Source organism: Sinohyriopsis cumingii, chromosome 7 (genome assembly GCF_028554795.1).
Source record: "Sinohyriopsis cumingii isolate HCF-2022 chromosome 7, ASM2855479v2, whole genome shotgun sequence".
Classification (NCBI taxonomy): domain Eukaryota; kingdom Metazoa; phylum Mollusca; class Bivalvia; order Unionida; family Unionidae; genus Sinohyriopsis; species Sinohyriopsis cumingii.
The window spans coordinates 70,216,078-70,238,256 of NC_142967.1; the positions used below are offsets into that span (position 1 = coordinate 70,216,078).

The window sequence follows — 22,179 nt, forward strand, 5'->3', positions numbered from 1 at the left end:
TATAAGACAAGAGTCCCTTGAAGGGACTGACGCTATACTGTCAGAATTTCCTTGAATTCAAGACAAAAAAATTCTTCTTTTTAACTGCTGTATGCTGAAACCATCTTTGATATTTCTGAGTGATAACATTTTCAAATCAGCCACTGTGGCAGCCATATCAGATGCAAAATCTGCACCATTTTTATTCAGGACCAACCAGCCACCATTAGAAGACTTTTAGTGAAAACCCTATGCTGATATAACTTTCTGTACTAGATGGCGGCTGTGGTGGCCATGCTTAAAGTCAGGTCGGCCCCATTCTCATCTAGGAGTCTTATTAGATGTCTGGATGGCACGATTTTCATACAGGAGCAACCTGATATCATAAGAAATTTTCTGGTGAAACCCCATGCTAAAATTACCTCCATTCCAGAAGAGCAGCACTAACAGGATTTTCAAGGTGACTGCCCTGGTGACCATGCTGGTAAAATGAGCACTTCTTTTATTTAGGTCCAACTAGACATCTTAAGTCTTTTAATGAAAAAAAAAACCTGTTGATGTGTCCATCCATTTAAGAGGAGCAGCAATAAGATTTTCAAGATTGTTGATGTGGCAGCCATATTAGATGTATGAGTGGGACCACAATCACAACTCTGAGGTCAATTCTTTGGATCATACCTTAAATGTATGCTGATAGCTGCCATGAGAACCACCTTGGCTATTTACAAAACAAGGACTGACTGAGAAGTCATGAATGAGTCAAACTATTTTTTCATTCATAACTTCTGTCATTCCTTGAGTCAATCCAAGCATTGAAATAGCCAAGGTGGTCCAATTTGATTCGATGTTTCCTTGTTGTAGAGTAATTTCCGGCAAACAAATAGTATGACTCTTCTGTAAAGTACTGCACCAACCTACATCCATGGCATATTTTTGTCTCACAGCAATATCAAACTGTAAATTACTTCAACAACATACATCAAGGGCATATTTTTGTCTCACAGCAATATCAAGCTAATGCACCTTGGATGAGTACACTGAATAAGCAACAGACAACAGGCCATACATTAAGCTTTTCTGGTCTACAAGCATTCAAGCTATAAATTTTTTTTAGAGCTTAAATAACATGAAAACCAAATCAGGTCATCTAATATGCATATACACATGCAAGCACAATTTCATGTGTCTACATTAAATGATTTATGTGCAACAAGATAGCCAGTAATGTATGGACATAAAGGATTAGCAAAGGTATGGCAGACAGTACTATACCAAAATGCTCAATGTGAGTGGTGCCAGGGGACTAATTAAAGAATAAAATGAGCCTTCAATTATAACAGAGAAATTAAACCTTACCAGCCTCACTTGTTGCTATGACAACACCAAGTTCATTTTCTGCTGTACTGAGAACATAGGACTGGGCATCACCAAGTGAGATGTGTTGTGGTTAAGGAAACAAACAATTTAGCTTCATACAGTAAGTCATGGACTCAAAGCTTCTGATCCCCATGATAATGAAAATGAAATCTCAGACACAAAGTAAATATTCTGACATATGACTGGTCAGTTATCTGATGCTATCTAACCTAACATAAAAATTCTGAGTTTGAAAGATTTTATGGTAAGTTTTGGATCTCATGCCAAGTGCTGTGAAGACATAAAGCTCTCAAAAGATCATGAAGCTTGCCTGCACATACTCATTCAGAAATATGTAAATTTCTGAAGGGAAAAAAACTAATCTTAATTATGTAAAATTTAGCAGCTTTGCTTTTTGGGAACAAAGCTCCTCACCCAAGCAAGTACTGGAAGTTTAAAAACCAACTTCTCACTCCTGTGTCACACCCACATATAGATATAGACTACTGTGTCACACTCCACATACAGATATAGACTCCTGTGTCACACCCCACATATAGATATGACTCCTGTGTCACACCCACATATAGATATAGACTCCTGTGTCACACCCAACATATAGAACATCCTCCTCTTCTCATTTGGACAAGCACTACAAGATATCAGAACTGACAGAGGGTCTTGGCAACAGTAGCAGGTAGGTATTAATTAAAATTAGTTTTAGCCCCCTAAATATGTTTTTATAAAGTAATACATGAATTGAATTGCATGTTTGAATTTACTAGTCAGGAGGTAGGCTGATGGCCTGAACAACTCTGGTATAAAACACTTTGAGCTTACCTTCACAGAACACGGGACAAATTTTGTGCCATTACTATTGGGCCAAATGCAATAATGTCTTCACTCTATTGTGACAAAGATCAAAGAGTACAATGAAACAGTTGTGTTTGAGACTGCCAGAAAGCAGCTATCATAACATCTTCTAACGTGTAGTAATTCAAAGCAGACCCAAGATGAAGCTATTACCCTAACTTTATAGGCCTTAATTCTCATGATAGAATGGCCCTTCCCAGTTAACGACTGATAAGCCCTCTTGATAGCAAGGACATTCTGCAAAGAAAAAGTGGATGCTGAAATATAAGAGGAACCCCTAAGGATGAGAGGCTGCAATAATTTCTTTTCACTTCAAAGAAGCCACACAGAACTAGAAAGCCCTAACTGGACCAAGGAGCCTATCTTGATCATCCCCAGTGCAGATATAACTGAGATTTGTGATCTCGATAAGAAGTCAGGCTATGGAAGGTAGTTGACTGTTAGCCAAAAAACCAGCTTAGCAAAGAAAACACTGACTCATGATTACCACTGAACCATAAACAACCCTATTCCACAGACAAGACATGATGATCAATCCTTCTCACAGAAACCAAGAACAGCAGGAAAATGGTCTTAAGGGTATGGAAGCTTCGCTCAAAGGTTCACAAAGGGGTTTGTGCAAGGCCAAAGAATACACAAGAGATTCCATCTAGTCAATGGTGAATGAAATATCATTCTCTTAAGCTCAAAATATCTAATGAGATCAGAAAGGTGAGGGTCTGACCCAATGACAAGATCTTTCAAAATTAAGTGTATTGTAAATAGTTAATAATGGGTTTTTAATATTTTCTTCCTTTCAAAGGAAGAGAAAATCAGCAACTGTGCTTAAAGTTAGGTACAAGCGAGTGGACAAGATCTTGTCCAGATGAGCTGTTAAGATGAATCCTCCCTATGCTTGTGAGTAAATTCATCCCCTAGGGATACAAAGTCCTGAGAAGGGACAAGATCTGACTTCTTGTGGTTGGGTATAAGACTGAGATGGATCAGTCACAAACAGAGGGTCTATGTACTTCAGAGGTGAATCTCGAGGATATTTTGTATCAACCAGTCATCAAAATACTGAAGGACAGGGATCTCTAATGAGCTCAATTGGGCTGCAACTACCCCTATCATGCTGTTAAATGCTCCACAAGTGGAGGCAAGGCTGAACAGAAGAGGTCAAAATTGAAATGTAAATAGCTCCAAACTGAAATAAAACCCGAGGTATTTTCTGGGTGGGATGTAATGGTCATGGTTCACACCCTTTTCTAAATATAAATTTCCAGGTCTTTTCCAGGATGAAATTCATATTTTCAAGGTTAACATATGACCATTACTGAATGAAATTAAAGAACATTTTGGATTATAAAACATGCATTTTCCAAATCTGAAGATGTTTCTCATTCAAGACTCTTCAAAACATACATGTCAGAAAAGATGATCATGCACAAAACCACAAAATGAATCACACAAAATAAAGCTGACTATATTCCTATAAAATGGCATTTAAAGCCATTTCAATATACAGAATACAAATCCTAACTTTACTTTGCTTGTTGGCATTATGTTGCTACGCGGAAACAACATAATGAGCATAAATTATTTTGTTTCCTTTCAAACCTTTAATTCTAAAGAATTCTAGAGCAATATATGTGCATGTTATACAAAATAAACACTTCCTATCACAGTATAAAAAACCCCAATAAATATAAAGTATTAGAATCTTTCTTGTAACAAAAAAAGTTTAACCCTGAATTTATGTGTACCAATAAAATCTCAATAAGAATTTTCAACCAACATAAACTCCTTAAGACGATTTGGTTATAATAATTCCATCATTTAAAGACATTTACAAAAGGGCCGATTTAAATTTTGACAAAAGACCTTCAAAATTATATATTGTTGTATAAACAAGAGCTGAATTTTCTGTAAAATCAACTTGTCTTCTTGTAGTTCAATAAACCAGTCTCAAAACCTGTATTGATACATGGGCTCTTAACGTTTCTTAATAAATAATTAAAGGGACGACAATTCCCCATTTATCCTGCATTCTTTTTAAGATCGGTGTAATAGTTTCGCACCAAAGTTCAGCTCAGAGATTCAAAATTTTCTAATCCGAATATTCCAACCCCATTTTTCACATCTGGACATTTAGGATGGAGTGTGGGTTCAGAGCAATCATATATAAAATATTTGAAATCTGCTGCCACCATAAGATAGCTTACCACTGGGACTAGCAAATTTAAACTATGTTATATCGACTTATACCTGCATGAAATCGATAGGAAAATTATTTATTTTCTCAAAAATGGGAAGCATTATAATCATTATGTCTTTAATCTGCTGACAGACTAGACGAAACTCGGCATAGATGAAAATGTACCTGGTATTCGCCAGTTGCGTTAATAGTCACATGACTTCACAACTCTCACACAATGACATTGGAAGTCCAATAGTCATGTGATATCAACAACCAACTCCTTTTTAATATCGTTGTACAAAATTTCCAATTATATTAAATTAAAGTCTGATACCTTTTGTAAAAACCAGGAAGAAATATCATTCTCAACATATTTATTTCGAGCACAACTACAAGAAACTTGGTCAGCCTGATTCATCAAGCAGAGTAGTCTGGTTCCCTGCATCGTATGCTCCCTGCGTGAGAAAGTATATGTCAACATGGTAGTCACGTGTTACAACAAATCTCCAGAAGTTGGTCTCGGAATAAATATAGAAAATGTTGTACTCTTTCGTTTTTGTACAGAACCAATGTTTAAATGCATCCCTTATCCATGTTTATTTGAATCCATGTGTTTAACTCTATTCCTTATCCATGTTCACTTGAACCCATGTGTTTAACCGAATCCTTTATCCATGTTCACTTGAAGCCATGTGTTTATTGTTGTTGTTGTTGGGTTTAACGCCATATTTCAGCACACGATAGGCTATGCATGGCGGCCAGTATTAATGGTGGAGGAAGAACCCGGGAAAACCCGGGGAAGAACCACCGACCCACGAGAAGCTACTGGCAAGCTTTCTCACATACCCACATTGGCTGAATCCTAGACTCGAACCCACGCAGACAGAGGTGAGATGGCAGTGATCCGTAACGGAGAGCGCTTTAGACCACTCGGCCACTCGGGGCCCCAAGCCATGTGTTTAACTGTATCCCATATCCATATTCACTTGAATCCAGTGTTTATCTGTATCCCTTATCAATGTTCACTTATGCAAAGTTTGTTTTAAAAATTTTACTGGTGAATAAAATTTTATGCAAGGTTTTGCAAAATCTTTCATTAGCAAACCAATTTCATTCTGTTTAAAAATTTCAGTTATCTTTGGGGAAATACAAAATACAATGAAATTCTTCAAAACAGTACATCAGAATCCTCTTGAATTTGTCCTTCTTTAATATCAATGATCATCTTTTTTCCACCCAGTAAACTGAAATCCATCAATTTTGATGACTAAAAAAACTTTGATCCCAAATTTTACGCTAAAAAAGACTCCCACAAAACCAAAACTCACTTCAAACTTGAAAATGTATTTTAGCTGTTAAATTCCTGCCTGACATATACTGAACCAGATTAATTATGATTAGCAAGAACTGTGAAACAAAGACCTGAAAAATAATCCCAAGAATTCACACAGTTTAAACAATATTTGATATATGAACCAATGGAGATTCAGGCTTACAGCAGCCCAATCTGAAGTCAGTTCACAATAAAAATGATCCAAATTTTAAGGTAAATTATTAATAATTAAATCTTTGTAAGTATGTTCTGACATCTATTTACTATTTAACTGTGATAGATGCTATGCACCTGTCAACAGAATATTGATTTTTGTAAAAATTAAATTATCAGGGCTTTATTAACTGGCCACATTACTTTTGATGATATGCCGGTAGAAACTAACAAAACAGTATTCTAAAGGACAGATTCACTCAACTGAGTCTCAATGGAGACAAATCATTACATACATGCACTTAAGGAGCCATAACTGTCATTTGTCTACATTCACATGTCATGATGGCAGAATAACCAACTTTGCATTGTAGGACTGAACTATCCATAAAGAGTAAAATAAGTCTGATCAATGGTGTGAATCTGTACCAAAACCTACATTAAAAAACTAGGGGGAAATTTGTCATTGGAACATTACTGTCTCAGACATTCTGAAAAAAATGCAATTCTACAAAAATGAATTTGAAAACAAGAGTGATGGAAACAAGCACCGTTTCAGCAATGTCAGCAAATCTGACAAACTGAATGATCTTTCATGGCAACGGCTAGAACTAAAAAATTTCAAATCTTAGGTGTTTTAACACATAATCTCTCTCTCATCACATATGCTAAGGAAAAGACATTTTTTTTACATCTGCGTAAACCAGAGTAAAACAAAAACCAAAATCTTTTGTTGGGGTGGGTGTGTCCCAAGGGTTTTGATTTTACCGGATTCAACTTTGCTTAAGAGGGAACTGATAAATTAGATGTCAGCTTCCATCAATAAATTTTACCCATGTTTTTGCTTTTGCCACATATACTGTAAGCAAGAGTACTACAATAAGTGGTGCTAGATATAATGCAAGTATACGACAATAAGTGGTATTTGACATGAATATCAAGAACAGGCCTGAATTGTTTTTTCTAAAGTACCATACACAAATGCAAACTGTCCACACCCAAATCTTTTGTTGCATAATTCATCAGCAGATCTGGGTCTCTACAGTTTGTTAGAAGTAACCAGTAGAACAAGAAACAAAGATCATGGTCTATGTTGTTGGACTTGACTTGTACACAAGCATATACAGTATTTATGCAAAAAGTAATGATATTTTATTACATTTCTAAGTCAGATATGCAAGAACATGGTGATAAAAGCAACTGTGTCACAGCTGATCAAACATTCTGTATGAAATACTATAGATAAGTTTGTTGTTGTTGTTGTGTGGTTTAATGCCATTTTTCAGCACACGATAGGCTGTGCATTGCGGCCAGTATTTAATGGTGGACAAAGAACCCGGGAAAACCCCGTGAAGAACCACCGACGCATGAGAAGCTACTGGTAAGCTTTCTCACATATCCACATTAGCCGAATCCTAGACTTGAATCCATGCAGACAGAGGTGAGATGGCAGTGATCCGCAATGGAGAGCGCTTTTGACTACTCGGCCACTCGGGGCCCCAGATAAGTTCATACAACTGCAAATAACCTAGACCCTTATCTGCAATTGCACAATGTACTGGCAAATCAGGATTAATGATGTTTGTTCTTCTTGTTAGTCTTAACAAACTGCATAGTTCCAGATCTGCCTGAACGTTATTATTCTTTATTATGCACTGGCAGATCTAGGTTTATGCAGTTTACAGTTTGATCCAACTAATCAGTGAATATACATTGTATGTAAATTTCAGACAAAATAAAAGGATATAACTCTTGCAACCACAATATCACCTGGTCGGAAACATTTGAACATCTCCACCTGAAATGTAAAATAAATGTTCGTACTTGTTACTAGCAGTTATGCAATCTTTCTGATTTACTAATCAGTAATTGAATTCCTTGAATTCTGATGTTTTCTCTCTTTCTGATGAATTTTTGTTTAGACAAGAATTATGCGAAATGCTGTCTCACCTACTCTGCATTCACAGAATCCATAAACCTTGCAAAGTCACCAAAACATGTGACCTTTCTGCAGCGAAGAGTATTCTCCATAATGAATCCAACCATGAAGTTTCATTACAGAACCTTCAACAATGTCAGAGAAAATGAGCAAAATGCAATCATCTATGCCAACAACAACGATGAAAATGCAATCAGATTAGTGATATCAAAATGTTGCCTATGCTTACAAGTGATACAAAAATGGAAACATATATAGATATTTTTTAATAAGAGAAACATTCCACAATTTGCACATCTGGGCAGGTCTGAATCTCGGTAGACAACATGCCAGCTTGTGAATGCAAATTAACAAAGGTATTGAAAATGTAGAGGGGAAAGCTTGAAGCACATAGCTCTTATTGTCAACTAAAATAGGATAATTTTCTTTGCATAAAAAGGACAAGTTATTTATACAATCAGATCTGGTTCTTATTCGTAACCAAAAAAACTGTTCATAGCCCCATACCTTGAGAATGTACACTTACTTGGCATTACAAGGGGAGTTAATCTGTGCAATCATCACAAATTCTTAAGTCTGCACTTAGTAATCTGAGGTCTTGGTGTAATGTGACAACTTGGAAACCATTAAAATCTGCACTTGGGAGCTGCAGTGACTCAATGGTCAAGGCAATGAATACCTCATCAGAAGGTACAGGTCTGAGTTCCACAATTTGATCAGCCTGGATTATCTACCAAATTTTTCAAGATTTTAAGGTGGTTTTTTTTTTTTGTTTCTTTCTAATTAATAAAACAGAGGCGTAGCTATGATATTTTGCACCCAGGGACGAACTATAAAATTGGCGCCCCAGCCCCCTCCCCGTTCAATCACATTTTTGAATATTACCCTTGTTTACTTATTATAATGTAACGTTGTAAGCCTCATTTTGGCACCCCTGTACCTTGGCGCCCGGGGACATATGTACCCCCCTGCTACGCCTCTGTAATAAAATCACAAAGTGTTTCAGGAGTTATTGTCATATTGGGTTATTATATATTTTGTCTATTAAAAGCTAACAAATACAAAATATGCATTAAAAATAATCTATGAGCAATGGCAATGAATCTGAAAAAATAACATACATTACATATAAAATATAAACAACAAAATTAATCAGGTACTTGATTGTGACAATACTAGTAACTGTTAAACTCTATTTAACACCTTGTCATTTTGCTTTAAAATTATTTAAAGAATAACAAATGCTGTCAACTTTAAACAATAAATCTCAGCAAAGAAATTTCTGAAGCTAAATTTGTAAATCTGGCCATGGCTTTTATCAGAAGTGTATTCGTGTACAAAAGACTATTATTAATAGGTAAACTAATTCTGACACTTAAATACTTGAATTCATTCACTGGTGTGCATAAATGACAACTTAAGTTCTTCAGTCTAGTGGGCACACTACATTATCAGTAAATTCATTTATACATTCCAGTTATTTTCATATAAAAAAAAACAATCACTGCTGTGTATCTGGTGTTTTACAAAAAAATTAATTTTTATTTGTCTTCAGTTTAAATTATAAACCATTCAATATAATATCTTATGTGGCTGACTTAAAGATTTTTATGATTTGTTCTATTGAATTGTATTTTATGACTTGTTCTATTGAAATATATGCATCTTGTATTCCAGCAATAACTTTATACCTGATTTAAACTTTTTCCAGCAATTCAGTGATTTAAAGTCTTTATCATGGGCCACTTCCACTGCTTTACTCTAAACTAAAATCTTTGTCAGTAGGATGCTTTTATGCTGTTTTACGATTTTTCTAGTGTTATGTATATTTAATTTAATTGTTTGTTAGTTAGTTTTTACAAATGTTATTTCATTACATGCTATTGTAATGTAACATTGTATGCTGGACTAGACCTTGTCCAAAACTGAGTTCATTTCTGCTTGACTTGATTGATTTTTTTTATATCATTTCATGTCAACAAGTAAAACATAGCTAAATTATTCTCTATGTGCATGGGCTTAATATCAGGACCTTTATTAACTGAAGAAGCAAATATGTTTATTTGGGTCAGGGTTTTGGAATTTCCTAAGTGAATTTTATAAGTTATGGTTTTGATTTTGTAAACATCAGAATCATTCTAGGTTATTTTCCATTAGGCAATTTTTTTATATAGAAAATGCTAATTGTGACCCAAGGTCAAGTAGAGAAATATATAATCTTGTAACTGTGAGGACTTGGTCATTCCTGCTTTAACATCTAGCACTTTAAAGTTGCATTATGTTGTGACCAGTTGGGCTGAATTTTATTTTCTTCAAACTATTGAATTCAAGTAATTATTTTCTCTGGAAACACAAAAGTGCCCTCATAAAATTCTTGGATAGAGACATTCACTGGAATTTATACTGAATTCAAACCTGGAATTATATTACTGTGATTCAACAAAAGACCGTTGACACATCAACACTTCGTAAGCTATCACAGACACGTCATCAACTTCAGTTTTCGATTTCTTTGGGACTTGTACCAAGTTTTATTCAGGACTTTAAATTACTAGGACTTATGTCTGTAATTCTTGGATTCTTTTGGGATTTAATTCACAATAATATAAGTTCTTTTTTCTCATTTTCACTTTGTATTCAAGGAAAATAAATATATTTGTTAAATTTTACAAAGCTTGTTGTCTTTCACTCTTTTCTGTTACTTATATCAAGAGCATAGACTCGTTTTTGTCTCTTCATCAATATACAATGGCACACCAACATCATTTGTCCAATAATGAATGAGACTTCATTGCAATGGTGGTTTTTGCTAAAAATCTGGTCAGTAATAGCTTTGCTTTTCTTGGATAAACCATACATAAATGTGTTTCCACTTTACTAACAGGAGCTATATTTGATGGCAGAACAGCATCATTTGCATCCATCTGAATGACACTCAAGCCAGGACATTTTCTGTCAAATTTAATCAATTAAGTAGTGTTTTAGAAGAAGTCATTAAGCTGTTTCTATTTTTAGTAACAATAGGCATATATTAGATATCAAATTAGCGTCATTTGTAAATACTTGAAAGCCATTCATGCCAGAAGGATTCTTGTCAAATTTGGTCAAAGTCTGTTGAGCAGTTTTGTTTTGCATTTTAATCATATTTCATTGTGAATTGGCATCATATGAATAAATTCTCAAGCATAGCTGCCAACCTTCCAGGCTCACAATTAGTGAAAATAGGGATAAAAAGTCGTGAATTTGGACATGAATTAGTGAAAAATACCATGACAATATCTCCATCCACTCTGACCGTCAAAACTACACTATATCAAGTTCGCAATATAAAACTAAAACCCTACATATATGCAGAAATATTTATTTATCAAGACATGATACTGTGGCAGACTTCCTCAACTGCTTGATCATAAATTTGTTTTCTAAACAGTTCAGACTTCTTGCCTGCTGGTTGATCTTGGTGACTAAAATTGCTGACAAATTTTCTGCAGCTAAGGAGGCCCTAAAGTCTGTCTTATTTTTCCTAACTAGAGAAAATACTCTTTCGCTGTCACTGTTGACTGTTGCTGTGAGGAATGCACAGGAGCTGCAGCACTTTTGGTTCTTCCAAAGGAAAATTTGGAAGCGATTTTCGAGTCCGGGAACATTTGTCAGAACAAATGTTTAGCATGGTCTCTAGCTGATAAAGGTAGATTGTGTTCAACAAGAAAACTCACAAATAATGCTTCAGCGTTAGTAGCCTGCAGGTCTTCTGCCCATGGCTTAAAATATTCCAAAGATGAAATCTGAGAATTCTTAATTTTCCCAACTTCTACGTGTTTTTTGCAACTGACATGCTTCCTCACATCGTCTCTGCGATGGCACACTGAGTGCAAAATGCATAATGAATAACAATGTTTAATGGCAGAATGCATGGCCAATTTTTGATATATTCCAAATTAAACTTCACTTTTTGAGTAATACATTTCTTTTCCTTGGTGGGGAAGACATTTTCAACATCTTACATGCGATGCTGAACGGTAACTCAAATCAGTGTTGGTGACGCATGCGAGGAGCATAATTCCGGTTAGGCCCCAGTTTCTCTCAAAAGCATTTGTAAAACTACTCTTATACATATGGATTAAAATAGGATAAAATGCTTGCTACCGGGCCAACTGTACTAATCGGCTGTAGATCTACTAATATCGCGACCAGCAGTACCGGACCGTTTCGGCAACTGCGAATATCACAACTAGCGCTTAACGGGAAATCATTTATTTTATTAAAGATTTAAAATAATTGAGGATTGGAGAATTCGTGAATTTTGGGCTTGTGGCGTGAATCCGTGAATCGCTGAAAAAGTCGTGAAATTCACACCAAATTCGTGAGGGTTGGCAGCTATGGATCAGAATGCTTTCTAACAAATTTTATTAATTTCTGCCCAGCAGTTTCAGAGAATAGGTCATCTGAGGTTGTGTTTATTTTCAGTGATGACAGTGACATGTCATCATGGATTGGCATCATCTGCATAAATCTGAAAGCTTTGTATGTCCAGTTACTTTCTGTCAAATTTGGTCAAATTCTGTTGTGTGATTTTTGAGAAAGAAACCCTTCAAACATTTCAATATTTTTAGTAATGGTAGTAATATCTGATGGTGAACAAATCTAAATGAGCATCATGCCAGAATATGCTATGCAGATCTGTTAGAAAAAACATAAACAGCAATTGTGAACCAGCAGTGCACAACACAGATGACACACAAAGGACCATACCATAAGTTCACTCTGCCTTTTGGTCATGCAAACTAGCTGATTATATGTAAAAATCTCTTTCTGAAAGCAAAATTACACATAAAATTTAAATTTACTGGTCGCATGGAAATTGTTTTTGAAACATTTTCTTTTATATTTCTAAAGTATAAATTAAACATGTGAAAATACCTTATCTTTCTCTGTGGCTCTGACATCTTCTTTCCTAGAAATGAGACAATATGAGAATGAGACACAATGAATATTAAATTTTCTGTTTCTGTCACTGCATTTTCTTGTTCTCACCATCATGTAGCTGCTCCAGCTGTAACTTTATGATAAATTTAACTTTTCCGTATGTAATATAAATCCAGATAAATGACCATATTACACTCATATTTTCTTATTTTATCTTAAGCAACACTACATACAACATTCACTTTATGTCTTAAGCTTTAACAAAGTTCTGTAGCGCAGTTTAGAACACATGGTACTAATGGTATGGAAAAATGGGAACCAGCCTGGAAATGGGTGAACATAAAATAGAGTATATATGGGTTAGGCTGACCAGGATTGGTTAATAATGTAAGTTATGTTGTAGGAAAAAGAATCTTTTGAGAACTTATCCTAGTTGTAAGTGAAAAAAAATAGAGACACTATTTTACTGATGGAATTTCAGTCCTTTAACAGTCTTGAGTTTGGAACACTCATTACTAAAATTAGCACCTGACTCTTTGGTGCGGAATTGAAAGTGCATGTTTCAAACACATGCAGGTCCAGAAAATGCAGTGGCTCATATCCTTTCTTCCACACAGAAGCTGACATCCAGGTTTCATCTATACTGATAAATATAGGTTTGATCATGAGCACTTAAAAATTTTAAATTACTGAATTTTTAATATCATGGTGTTTGCATAGGTTAACTATGGGAACTGAATTAGTACCACGAGTCCTTTAGGATCAATATCCTTGAAGATTAAGGTCTTCCTCCATCACTCATGCTATTTGTTACAGTTTCTTGTCTAAAATGCAGTGGTCTCCCCTCCACCGTGGTCCTGATAAGCCATCCAATCAACCAATGACATTTCAGAACTTGCCTATACACTATTACTTGCCTGTACACTATTACTTGCCTGTACACTATTACTTGCCTGTACACTATTTACCAATGATTTCTGTAAAATAAACATCCTGTCACCTAGCCCATCATTCAAATGACTCATGTTCACTTCTTCTTTGATATGTAATTAAAATCATCCAAGGTAATTACTCACTCGCTGGGTCATTATCTTTTGTATCAGCCTTGGCCCTACTGCTGGTACATAACCTTTGATGCTTGATTTGTAACTGCACTGATATAGCCAAGCAATTGGCCAGAGATAATGGATTCTACCAGCAGTGTGTGTTACATGTATTTCATTTTCTCTGCCAGCTTGAAAGGTTACACATACTGCTTTTAAGTTATGCTAATTCTTAAAGCTCATCCAAAAAAATGAATGCACTGCCCTTGAAGAAAAATTTAAAATTACCCTGCATCCAGCTAGCCCCATATTGGCTTCAGCCTTGGCTATGAAGATCAGAGATCAAAGTCTCCAATGTTGATTCCAATTCTGACAGTGGGATTTCCCAAAAGAAAGAACTTAGGTAAGGAAGGACAGGTTTCAACATTAAATGGAAGACTTTATATCCTTGGTTGAAATCAATCGATTGGATGCTAAGTTTTCCATACTGTTAAATTCATGTTCATATATACTTAGTTAATAATGGGTGAAATGGGGCTGTGGTAGGATGGCATACAATGGGTGAAATGGGGCTGTGGTAGGATGGCATACAATGGGTGAAATGGGGCTGTGGTAGCATGGCATACAATGGGTGAAATGGGGCTGTGGGAGGATGGCATACAATGGGTGAAATGGGGCTGTGGGAGGATGGCAAACAATGGGTGAAATGGGGCTGTGGGAGGATGGCATACAGTGGGTGAAATGGGGCTGTGGTATGGCATACAATGGGTGAAATGGGGCTTTGGTAGGATGGCATACAATGGTGAAATGGGGTTGTGGGAAGATAGCATACAATTGGTGAAATGGGGCTATGGGAGGATGACATACAATTCCTTGGGCACTTTTGCAACCTATTATTTTTGTTTTTACGGTAGCTGAAGTAGTTGTTGCTGCAGTTGTGATTATTGGCATTTTCCTTATTTAGGAACATGTGATGAGGAAACATTTTGTGAATGAAACTTGCATTTTACAACTGAGATTAGATTTACATAGTATACTCTGAGCATGAGAATGAAATACTTTGATTCACTAAACTTAGGTGCACTGTGGCATACTCTCTTCTACCTATCCAAGTAAAGAAAAGGATCATGTCTGTGTGTGTGTGTGTGATTTGAATTTTTTAATGTAGCTTTAACAATTTTTCAGTCATCTTGCTATGATGTCTGCAGTGTGGCAGTTTATAGTGATGTCTAGCACTGGACATCATGCCGCAGACATGTAGCATCATGTCCCACTCAGTCCCATTTTCCTGACACCAGAATGACCAGTCCTAAGAACCTCTTAACGTTGAGTGCCAAGCATGACACCTGTTAGTACCATTTGTAATAGTCTTTGGTATGACTCAGCCAGGGTTCAAACCCACGACCTCCTGCATCCAAGGCGGACACTCGAACCACTAGGCCAATGAAGTGGTCCAAAAAAGGGAGAAATCTGTATCTTTCTGATATCATTTACTGGAATTAAAACATTAATTACTTCTGATATTAAAACATGTTATATATATATATATATATATATATATATATATATATATATATATATATATATATATATATATATATATATATATACACACACAGATAGTACTATCATATAGGTTAGAGAATTTTTAATTCATACTCTACGGAGATTCGAACCCAGGTCCACAGGTAAATGGCATCCAATGCCATGCCTGCACACACATTTGCCTTTATTTCCTCACGACTAAGCACGTATCACCAAAAAATGATGTTACTCAATTGGTGTTATATGCTCTCGTGTGTAGCAGACACACTTGCATGATGACCTAGTAGGAATCCGGAATGTCTGTGTAGATACATGAGAATTACTAGGTCATCATGCGACTCATCCATGCAATTGATTTTACTACCACCTTGATCTGCAAGATGTCATGGTCCAATCTTTCACCTTTAACTATACCTAATTCATCACCACAATATTCTCTGATGGCATCTATTTAAAATTAGGCTCACATGCAGCCTTGCACTTGGCACCAGAATAAGTGTGGAGTTGCCATCAGAAAAGCATTATAATCATGAAATAATGAAGTACATCTGCACATGACATAAAAAACTGCTGATTTTATTATGATTTATAATAATTAACATCAGTATTCTTGTCTCTCTGGTAAACAATATCCCAAAATCTTTTAACAATTTTTCTAAATTTGGTATATGATAAAATGCAAAGTATTTTAAATTTTAAACATTGTGGAAAGATTTACAGTATGATGGATTAAAGTGCTGTTGCATATTGTTGTATAGAAGCATACCTGCATGTAATAGGTCATTTGATCAAAAGAATAAATTAGCAGGTGTCTTCATCTACTAAGATCTGGCCTTTGTGACTTCACCTGATCCGTGTACAATTACTTGGACTGTTTGATAGCATGCACACTACAGGGCTGATACTCACCTTGTACAAAAAGATGAAATAAAAGATAAGTTTGCCCAAAAAAACCTACATACTGTGGACTCATCTGTTGGAATTGTCATGCATCTAAACTGAATCATGTCTAGGTTTATACAGAACTGGGGGAGAGAACTCTGGTATGTCTTGGTATTTTCCATTGTAAATGATGTACCAGTGCTCATACTAAAGATTTAGGTTGAAGGATTTAAGTTGAATCAAGTACAAATATATCAAAAAGGAATGGAATGAAATTTAAAAGGTATTTTTACAATTACCTGATTTGCCCTCTAAAAGTCTCTCTCAGGAGTGTTCTTCCAACACTCAGTATTGCACATTTACAAAACCTTGGGGTTACATTTGTTATCTGAAATGTTAAAATAAAAATAATGTCTACTTATAAAATAGATACATGTACATTCATAGTAGGCTGCACATATATTACTGTAGGACATCACTTCTTATCTTTATGACAATTTATATATTTGTGATGTGAAAGCTGCCTGTATAATTGACAAAGAATTCAATTATTATGATATAAAATAATATAATTAAATACAACATTACAGTTATCATATTGTCATCGACTCAGGGTTGACTACAATAGAGATCACGTGAGGTTTTACTTTCAACATTTTGTGGTGGGGGAATTAATACCCTTCATGTCTGCTCTGTGACGAGGCTCCATGGCAGTGGGGTAAATACCTATAAATTACCAATGCGACTAATCAGGCAGGTACTGTGCTTCTCTACTGCAGAGGGGGCTGGTTGACATTACTGACTGAATAACCAATTCATAAAGACTACACAATGAAATACAGAGTGATTTATAATCAGATACCATTTCAAGAATAAATCGTCTTTATGTCAATTATATATTTGAACATAAACAATCATTTCAAAAGAGCTTTTTATACCTAATACATGTATACAGAAAAGGTTAATTGCCTTTCATGTAATATACCTCTATTTGGAGTTATTAGTGATATTAAAGAATTTATGTACATTCCCAATACAGTTGAAACAAGGTAGTCCAAGAAGTTTACATCATGATCCATGATCACACAGATCACAAATTCTTCTAGGAATTTTAAGTTTTTACTTTATTTAATCAAATCTAAAGAAACTTATGCACCAACTTTACGAGAGGAAGGTGTCATTTAAATCTTACACGAAGCCATCGGACTGAAGCATAGTATTTAACATCCCAAATTATAACCAGTAATGAAAAGTGGAAGTTTGCTAATTTTTCACATTTAGTCTAAAAACTTAATTAAATTTATTGCTGAAATGAACAATGCTGTGGGAAAACTGTCATGATTCCAAGATTTATCAAACTAGCCCCCTTGCGATAATTCAGATTCAACCAAACTCGCGCTTGCAATAATGCAAAATCAATAGGTGTCTACCTTACTACAAGTGCAAGCTACCCACAAAGCTTCATACTGGGATGTGATGTAGAATCAATGTTACTGTGCAGAAACCATTTTTCTTTTTTAGTCAATGTGACCTTGAATATGGACCCCAAACAAATAACCTTTTCCTTCCCCCTTATCCATGCCATCCACAAAGTTTGATCCAGATATGTGACTAAAATAATTGCCAGTCACCATGTTTCTCCTTTGAGTTGCTGACCTTAACTTTTGATGATGAAATTGATAGGCCTATTTACAAAGTATGGTAACAGCACATTGTGGAGGAACAAAACAGGGATCACAAGGAAGAACATCATAACATCACGTACTTGAAAATAAATTCTGAAACTATCTGTCACTAGTGTGAAAACAACAGCCTTTGTAGATCTTGCCTACATTCTTAAATGTTTAAGCAAACATCTCAGGCTGAAGCTCAAAGTCTGAACATTTTGACAGCCTATAACTTTAGCATGTCTGCAGCTAGTACATTCTGATCTAGTGAAAATGACTACTGTGTTTGTCAAGGACTCTTTAAGTGATAAACTACTCATGATGACAAATTAGGAACTGTGAAATGACATAAAAATGCAGCAGCATTATCGAAAAAAAATAAAAAAGGTATGAAACTTACTCTTGCTGTCACCAATGCATCTATTGAAGGAACAGTTATTGTCTCTACATTTTTGCGGACTTCAAATAATATCTGTAGGAAAATAGCAAAGCAGCTGGTAAAGCAAACCACAAAAAGTAAAACAAAAAGAAAAGGCATTGAATAGAAGTACAAAGTACATGAATATGTCAGTTTACCATGGTATTTTCTTACAGTGGCACATAAAATCATACTTTTCCACCATTACTGGAAATTTTAGTCCATAACTAATATATGGAATGTATGATATTAAAAGCATATTTGTCATTTTTTATCACAAAATACTTAAAACAAGTCCCTAAATGGGACTGAAGCTCTAGTGGTTCTAAAGAATTTCCTGGAATTCAAGGTGATACCATTCCTTCCACCATGTTGAAACCTATCATGTACTGAAAAATGATGTTAAACCCACAACAATAATATCTGAGTACATTATACACACACACACACACATACATAAATATTTTCATTGTAGCCAGCTCTAGTTTGGTACTGGACATATTTCATAAACTATGTTACAGTTAAAAGTTCAGGAAGATATCATGCCTATCCAGCACAAATATGTACAAATAGTATACCACAAATAATAAAACTGATTGTGCTGATAATCTAACAGGTTTCTTTCCTAACAGATGATTTCTAATTCAAAAAGAGTTGCATCCCTTATCACACTCTTGTGTAAGCTTTGTTACAAATCTGTAGTCTGCACTGTGCAAGAACTGCTACTGACTTTGACACACAGTGACCATGTTATTAGTCAGGTTTGAGACTTGCATTTAAGTATGAATTAAGTAATATTTTATTTTAATTAATAATCATAATTTTTATGAATAAGACCAATATATTTTTGCAAGTAATAGCCATATGAACTTCTAATCATTATAATGATAAATCATTTCATTTTTCACATTATATTAAGTACTGTATTTATCTAACCTGGCAGCTGGCTGAGTACACTTGCATTTGTCAATGGTTAAGAAAATTAATGATTGTATAAAACTCAATGGAAAAAGTATAATAAAATTTATTATAGTGATATGCATTATGTGATTTATTTATGGCCAAATTCCACACCTGAATGTCTTTAAATGTTGGAAGCTGAACAAAATTCTCCTACATGTGTGAACTACATATAACCAAATCCATACCAGAATAATATGTCTTTCACTTTCTAAACCCATGTAACTTTAACCAACCTGTCCATTTTTTTCCCAGCATAATATAACATTATCTTGGATATCGCTTATCATCCATTCTAATCAACGTAATCCATTCTAATCAACGTAATCAAATACTTAATACATGTAATAAGTAAAACATACAGGTAATCTTCCATATTGTCTTCTTGGTAAATGGGAGAATGTATGTCTTGAAAGGTTAGAAATCTAGTGCAGAACCTATTACGTACCTTTTCGATTGTAAATAAATATTCACACACCCCAAATTTCAGTGCATTAGTTAATACAGGTTTTCATTTTTGCTGTAGGGCATAATGCCATTTTTCAGCACAAGATAGGCTATACATGGTGGCCAATATAAATGGTGGAAGAACCTGGGAAAACCCAGAAAGAACCACCAACCCACAAGAAAGTTAATACAGGTGTGATCATAGCATTGAATAGCATCATAGCATTAAATAACACATTTGCATCACTTATTTCAAACAACACTCACTGTATGCAGAGACTAGTTTGTTTGAACTGAGAGTTCTTCCTTTTCTTTCATCCAAATAAGATTACAAGTGAAACATAATCAGATGTATTTATACCCAGATACAATTTGATTACCCTAATGCCACTTTCATTACTCCTAAAAATCTAGTTTCTGGCTACATTTTTTTATACTTTTATCTAAATTAACACTTATTCATTTATTTTCACAAAATGTCTCCACCATATTAATTTGCCTTTGTAGATAAATCGCTGAATCAGCACAATTTGCAAACATCATCAGTATACATCAGCATAATAATGTCAGATATTTCATGTGTAATAAAGATACACCTCTCTCTTGATAATTCACACACAACGGGGGTCGAAAAACATTGACCACACTATAAGTGAGGGTGTGAGTTACCAAGGGACCTAATATAAAAAAAAACTAATAAAGGGATCGACGTAGAGGCAAAGGGGGTGGGGTGGCAGGTCACAGTGTTGAACAATTAATTTATAATCATGCCGAAATTAACTGTGAATAAATATCTCTTCATAACAGTGTACCCTGTTTACCTTTTCCTCATTGAGTAACATTAATTTCAGGATAAATTACAGTATATTGAGATCATCAAAAACATTATTCCACAAGGATTCTTTTTGTTTAACATGTGTACCACTTCACACATTGTGTACTATGTCACTAATTTTTGTGCTGAATTAGACACATTCTAGTTTTATTATTTGTTCAAAATTAGATGTTTTTTTGGTTCTTTTTTTAACTGAAAAAAGATCGACACTCTTTTTGAGACACAATGTCGACCAAATGATAGATGGATAGATGGGAAAAGATGTATTTAATTACAGTAGAAATAAATTAAGATATAAAATTCACATGGGTTAATCATTACCAACATGAATTTAATGGGTCTACAAATTAAAAACAATGTAAATTATAACACAATAATACTTGCAGTTTGTCACATGCTTGATAAATATCACTTCACATTTTGAAAAAAATCAGTTAACTTTTTTTGTGTTACTCCTTGATTTCTGTCAGCAAGCAAAATCTCTCATATTTCTCAACTGCATGATCTTTACATAGTCAACATTTTGGGTCTCCAGCCACTGTATAGCAAATTTAAAAGATTCTATTGCTTCCTGTGCAGAGGGGGGAGGTGGTGCAACATCTGCATCTCTCTCAACACTTGTGGTACTTTAGTTAAAATTGTCTTCTGTTGCAAATTTGTTATAGAATTAATAATTTGTTCATCTGACATGTATTCAGCTGTGGGATAGTCACTGTCAGCACATATCCACTCCTCCACATCGTCAGAAGAAACATCCATCTCAGCACCAGGAGTCTATACAAATTGCTCTCAAACAGCCTCTGCATTAATGACATTACCATTCGTTTCACTCAAACCTTCAAAGTCACTATCATCATCACTGACTTACTTTTGGTCAAAGGCAGATCCAAGAACCTCAATCCAGCACCCCTCTATGATCTTAGGAGTAATCGCTTTCCATGCCTGACCACCCATGAATACAGCCTCTTTTAAATTCACACTCTTGAGAAAGATCATAAAACCCTCTCCACTATCCAACATTGACTGCATTAACAGCTAATGGTAATTCTGTTTAAAAGTACTAATAATTCCTTGGTCTATAGCTCATTTATAGATGTTGTATTTTTGGGGAGGTATTCCACCCAGATCTTTCCATTGCTTGTTACAAGTGAATCAGCAGGGGCGTGGGCTGGGCAATTATCTAACAAAAGTAGAGCTTTCTCCTCTAAGCCCCTGTATCGCTAATGGTTTCTGATGGCTGGGAAAAACATTTTGAAAAACCACTCCATAAAAATGGTCACAGTCATCCAAGCGTTCCCACTGCATACAAATGGAAGGCTGTCCATGTTCATATAATGGAAACAATGAGGGGACTATTTGCCAATATATAACAGATACATCTTGTGTGTACCAGTTTTTTCAGACAAAACAAAAGTATTAATCTCTCTTTTTTGTGTTTGAAGCCCTCCTTTTTGTGTGGGTCATTTTTGTTGGCAAGAGTTTTCTGTGGCATCATTCTGTAGCAAAGACCAGCCTCATCACAGTTGTAAATTTAGTCTTCTGTATATTGTTCAGGATGATAATATCTCTGAGCTGGTTTGGATAATTACATGTGGCTTCCTGACTTGTTGAGCGTATCTCTCCCAACAAATGAATTTTGTTTAA

The 22,179-nt window shown here is 35.1% G+C and overlaps 1 protein-coding gene across 1 annotated transcript in view; it reads right to left on the minus strand.

The window, feature by feature from the left end:
- The window catches only part of LOC149795477 (exosome complex component CSL4-like), a 46,299-nt gene that overhangs the window by 3,430 nt on the left and 20,690 nt on the right, over nucleotides 1–22,179 (minus strand). The window contains exons 3-7 of the mRNA XM_089965277.1: nucleotides 18,276–18,347; nucleotides 16,508–16,596; nucleotides 12,733–12,766; nucleotides 7,619–7,671; nucleotides 1,336–1,415 (exon numbers count right to left, since the gene is read on the minus strand). Of these exons, the coding sequence (XP_089821403.1) occupies nucleotides 1,336–1,415; nucleotides 7,619–7,671; nucleotides 12,733–12,766; nucleotides 16,508–16,596; nucleotides 18,276–18,347 (328 nt within the window). The remainder of the gene's footprint in view (nucleotides 1–1,335; nucleotides 1,416–7,618; nucleotides 7,672–12,732; nucleotides 12,767–16,507; nucleotides 16,597–18,275; nucleotides 18,348–22,179) is intronic.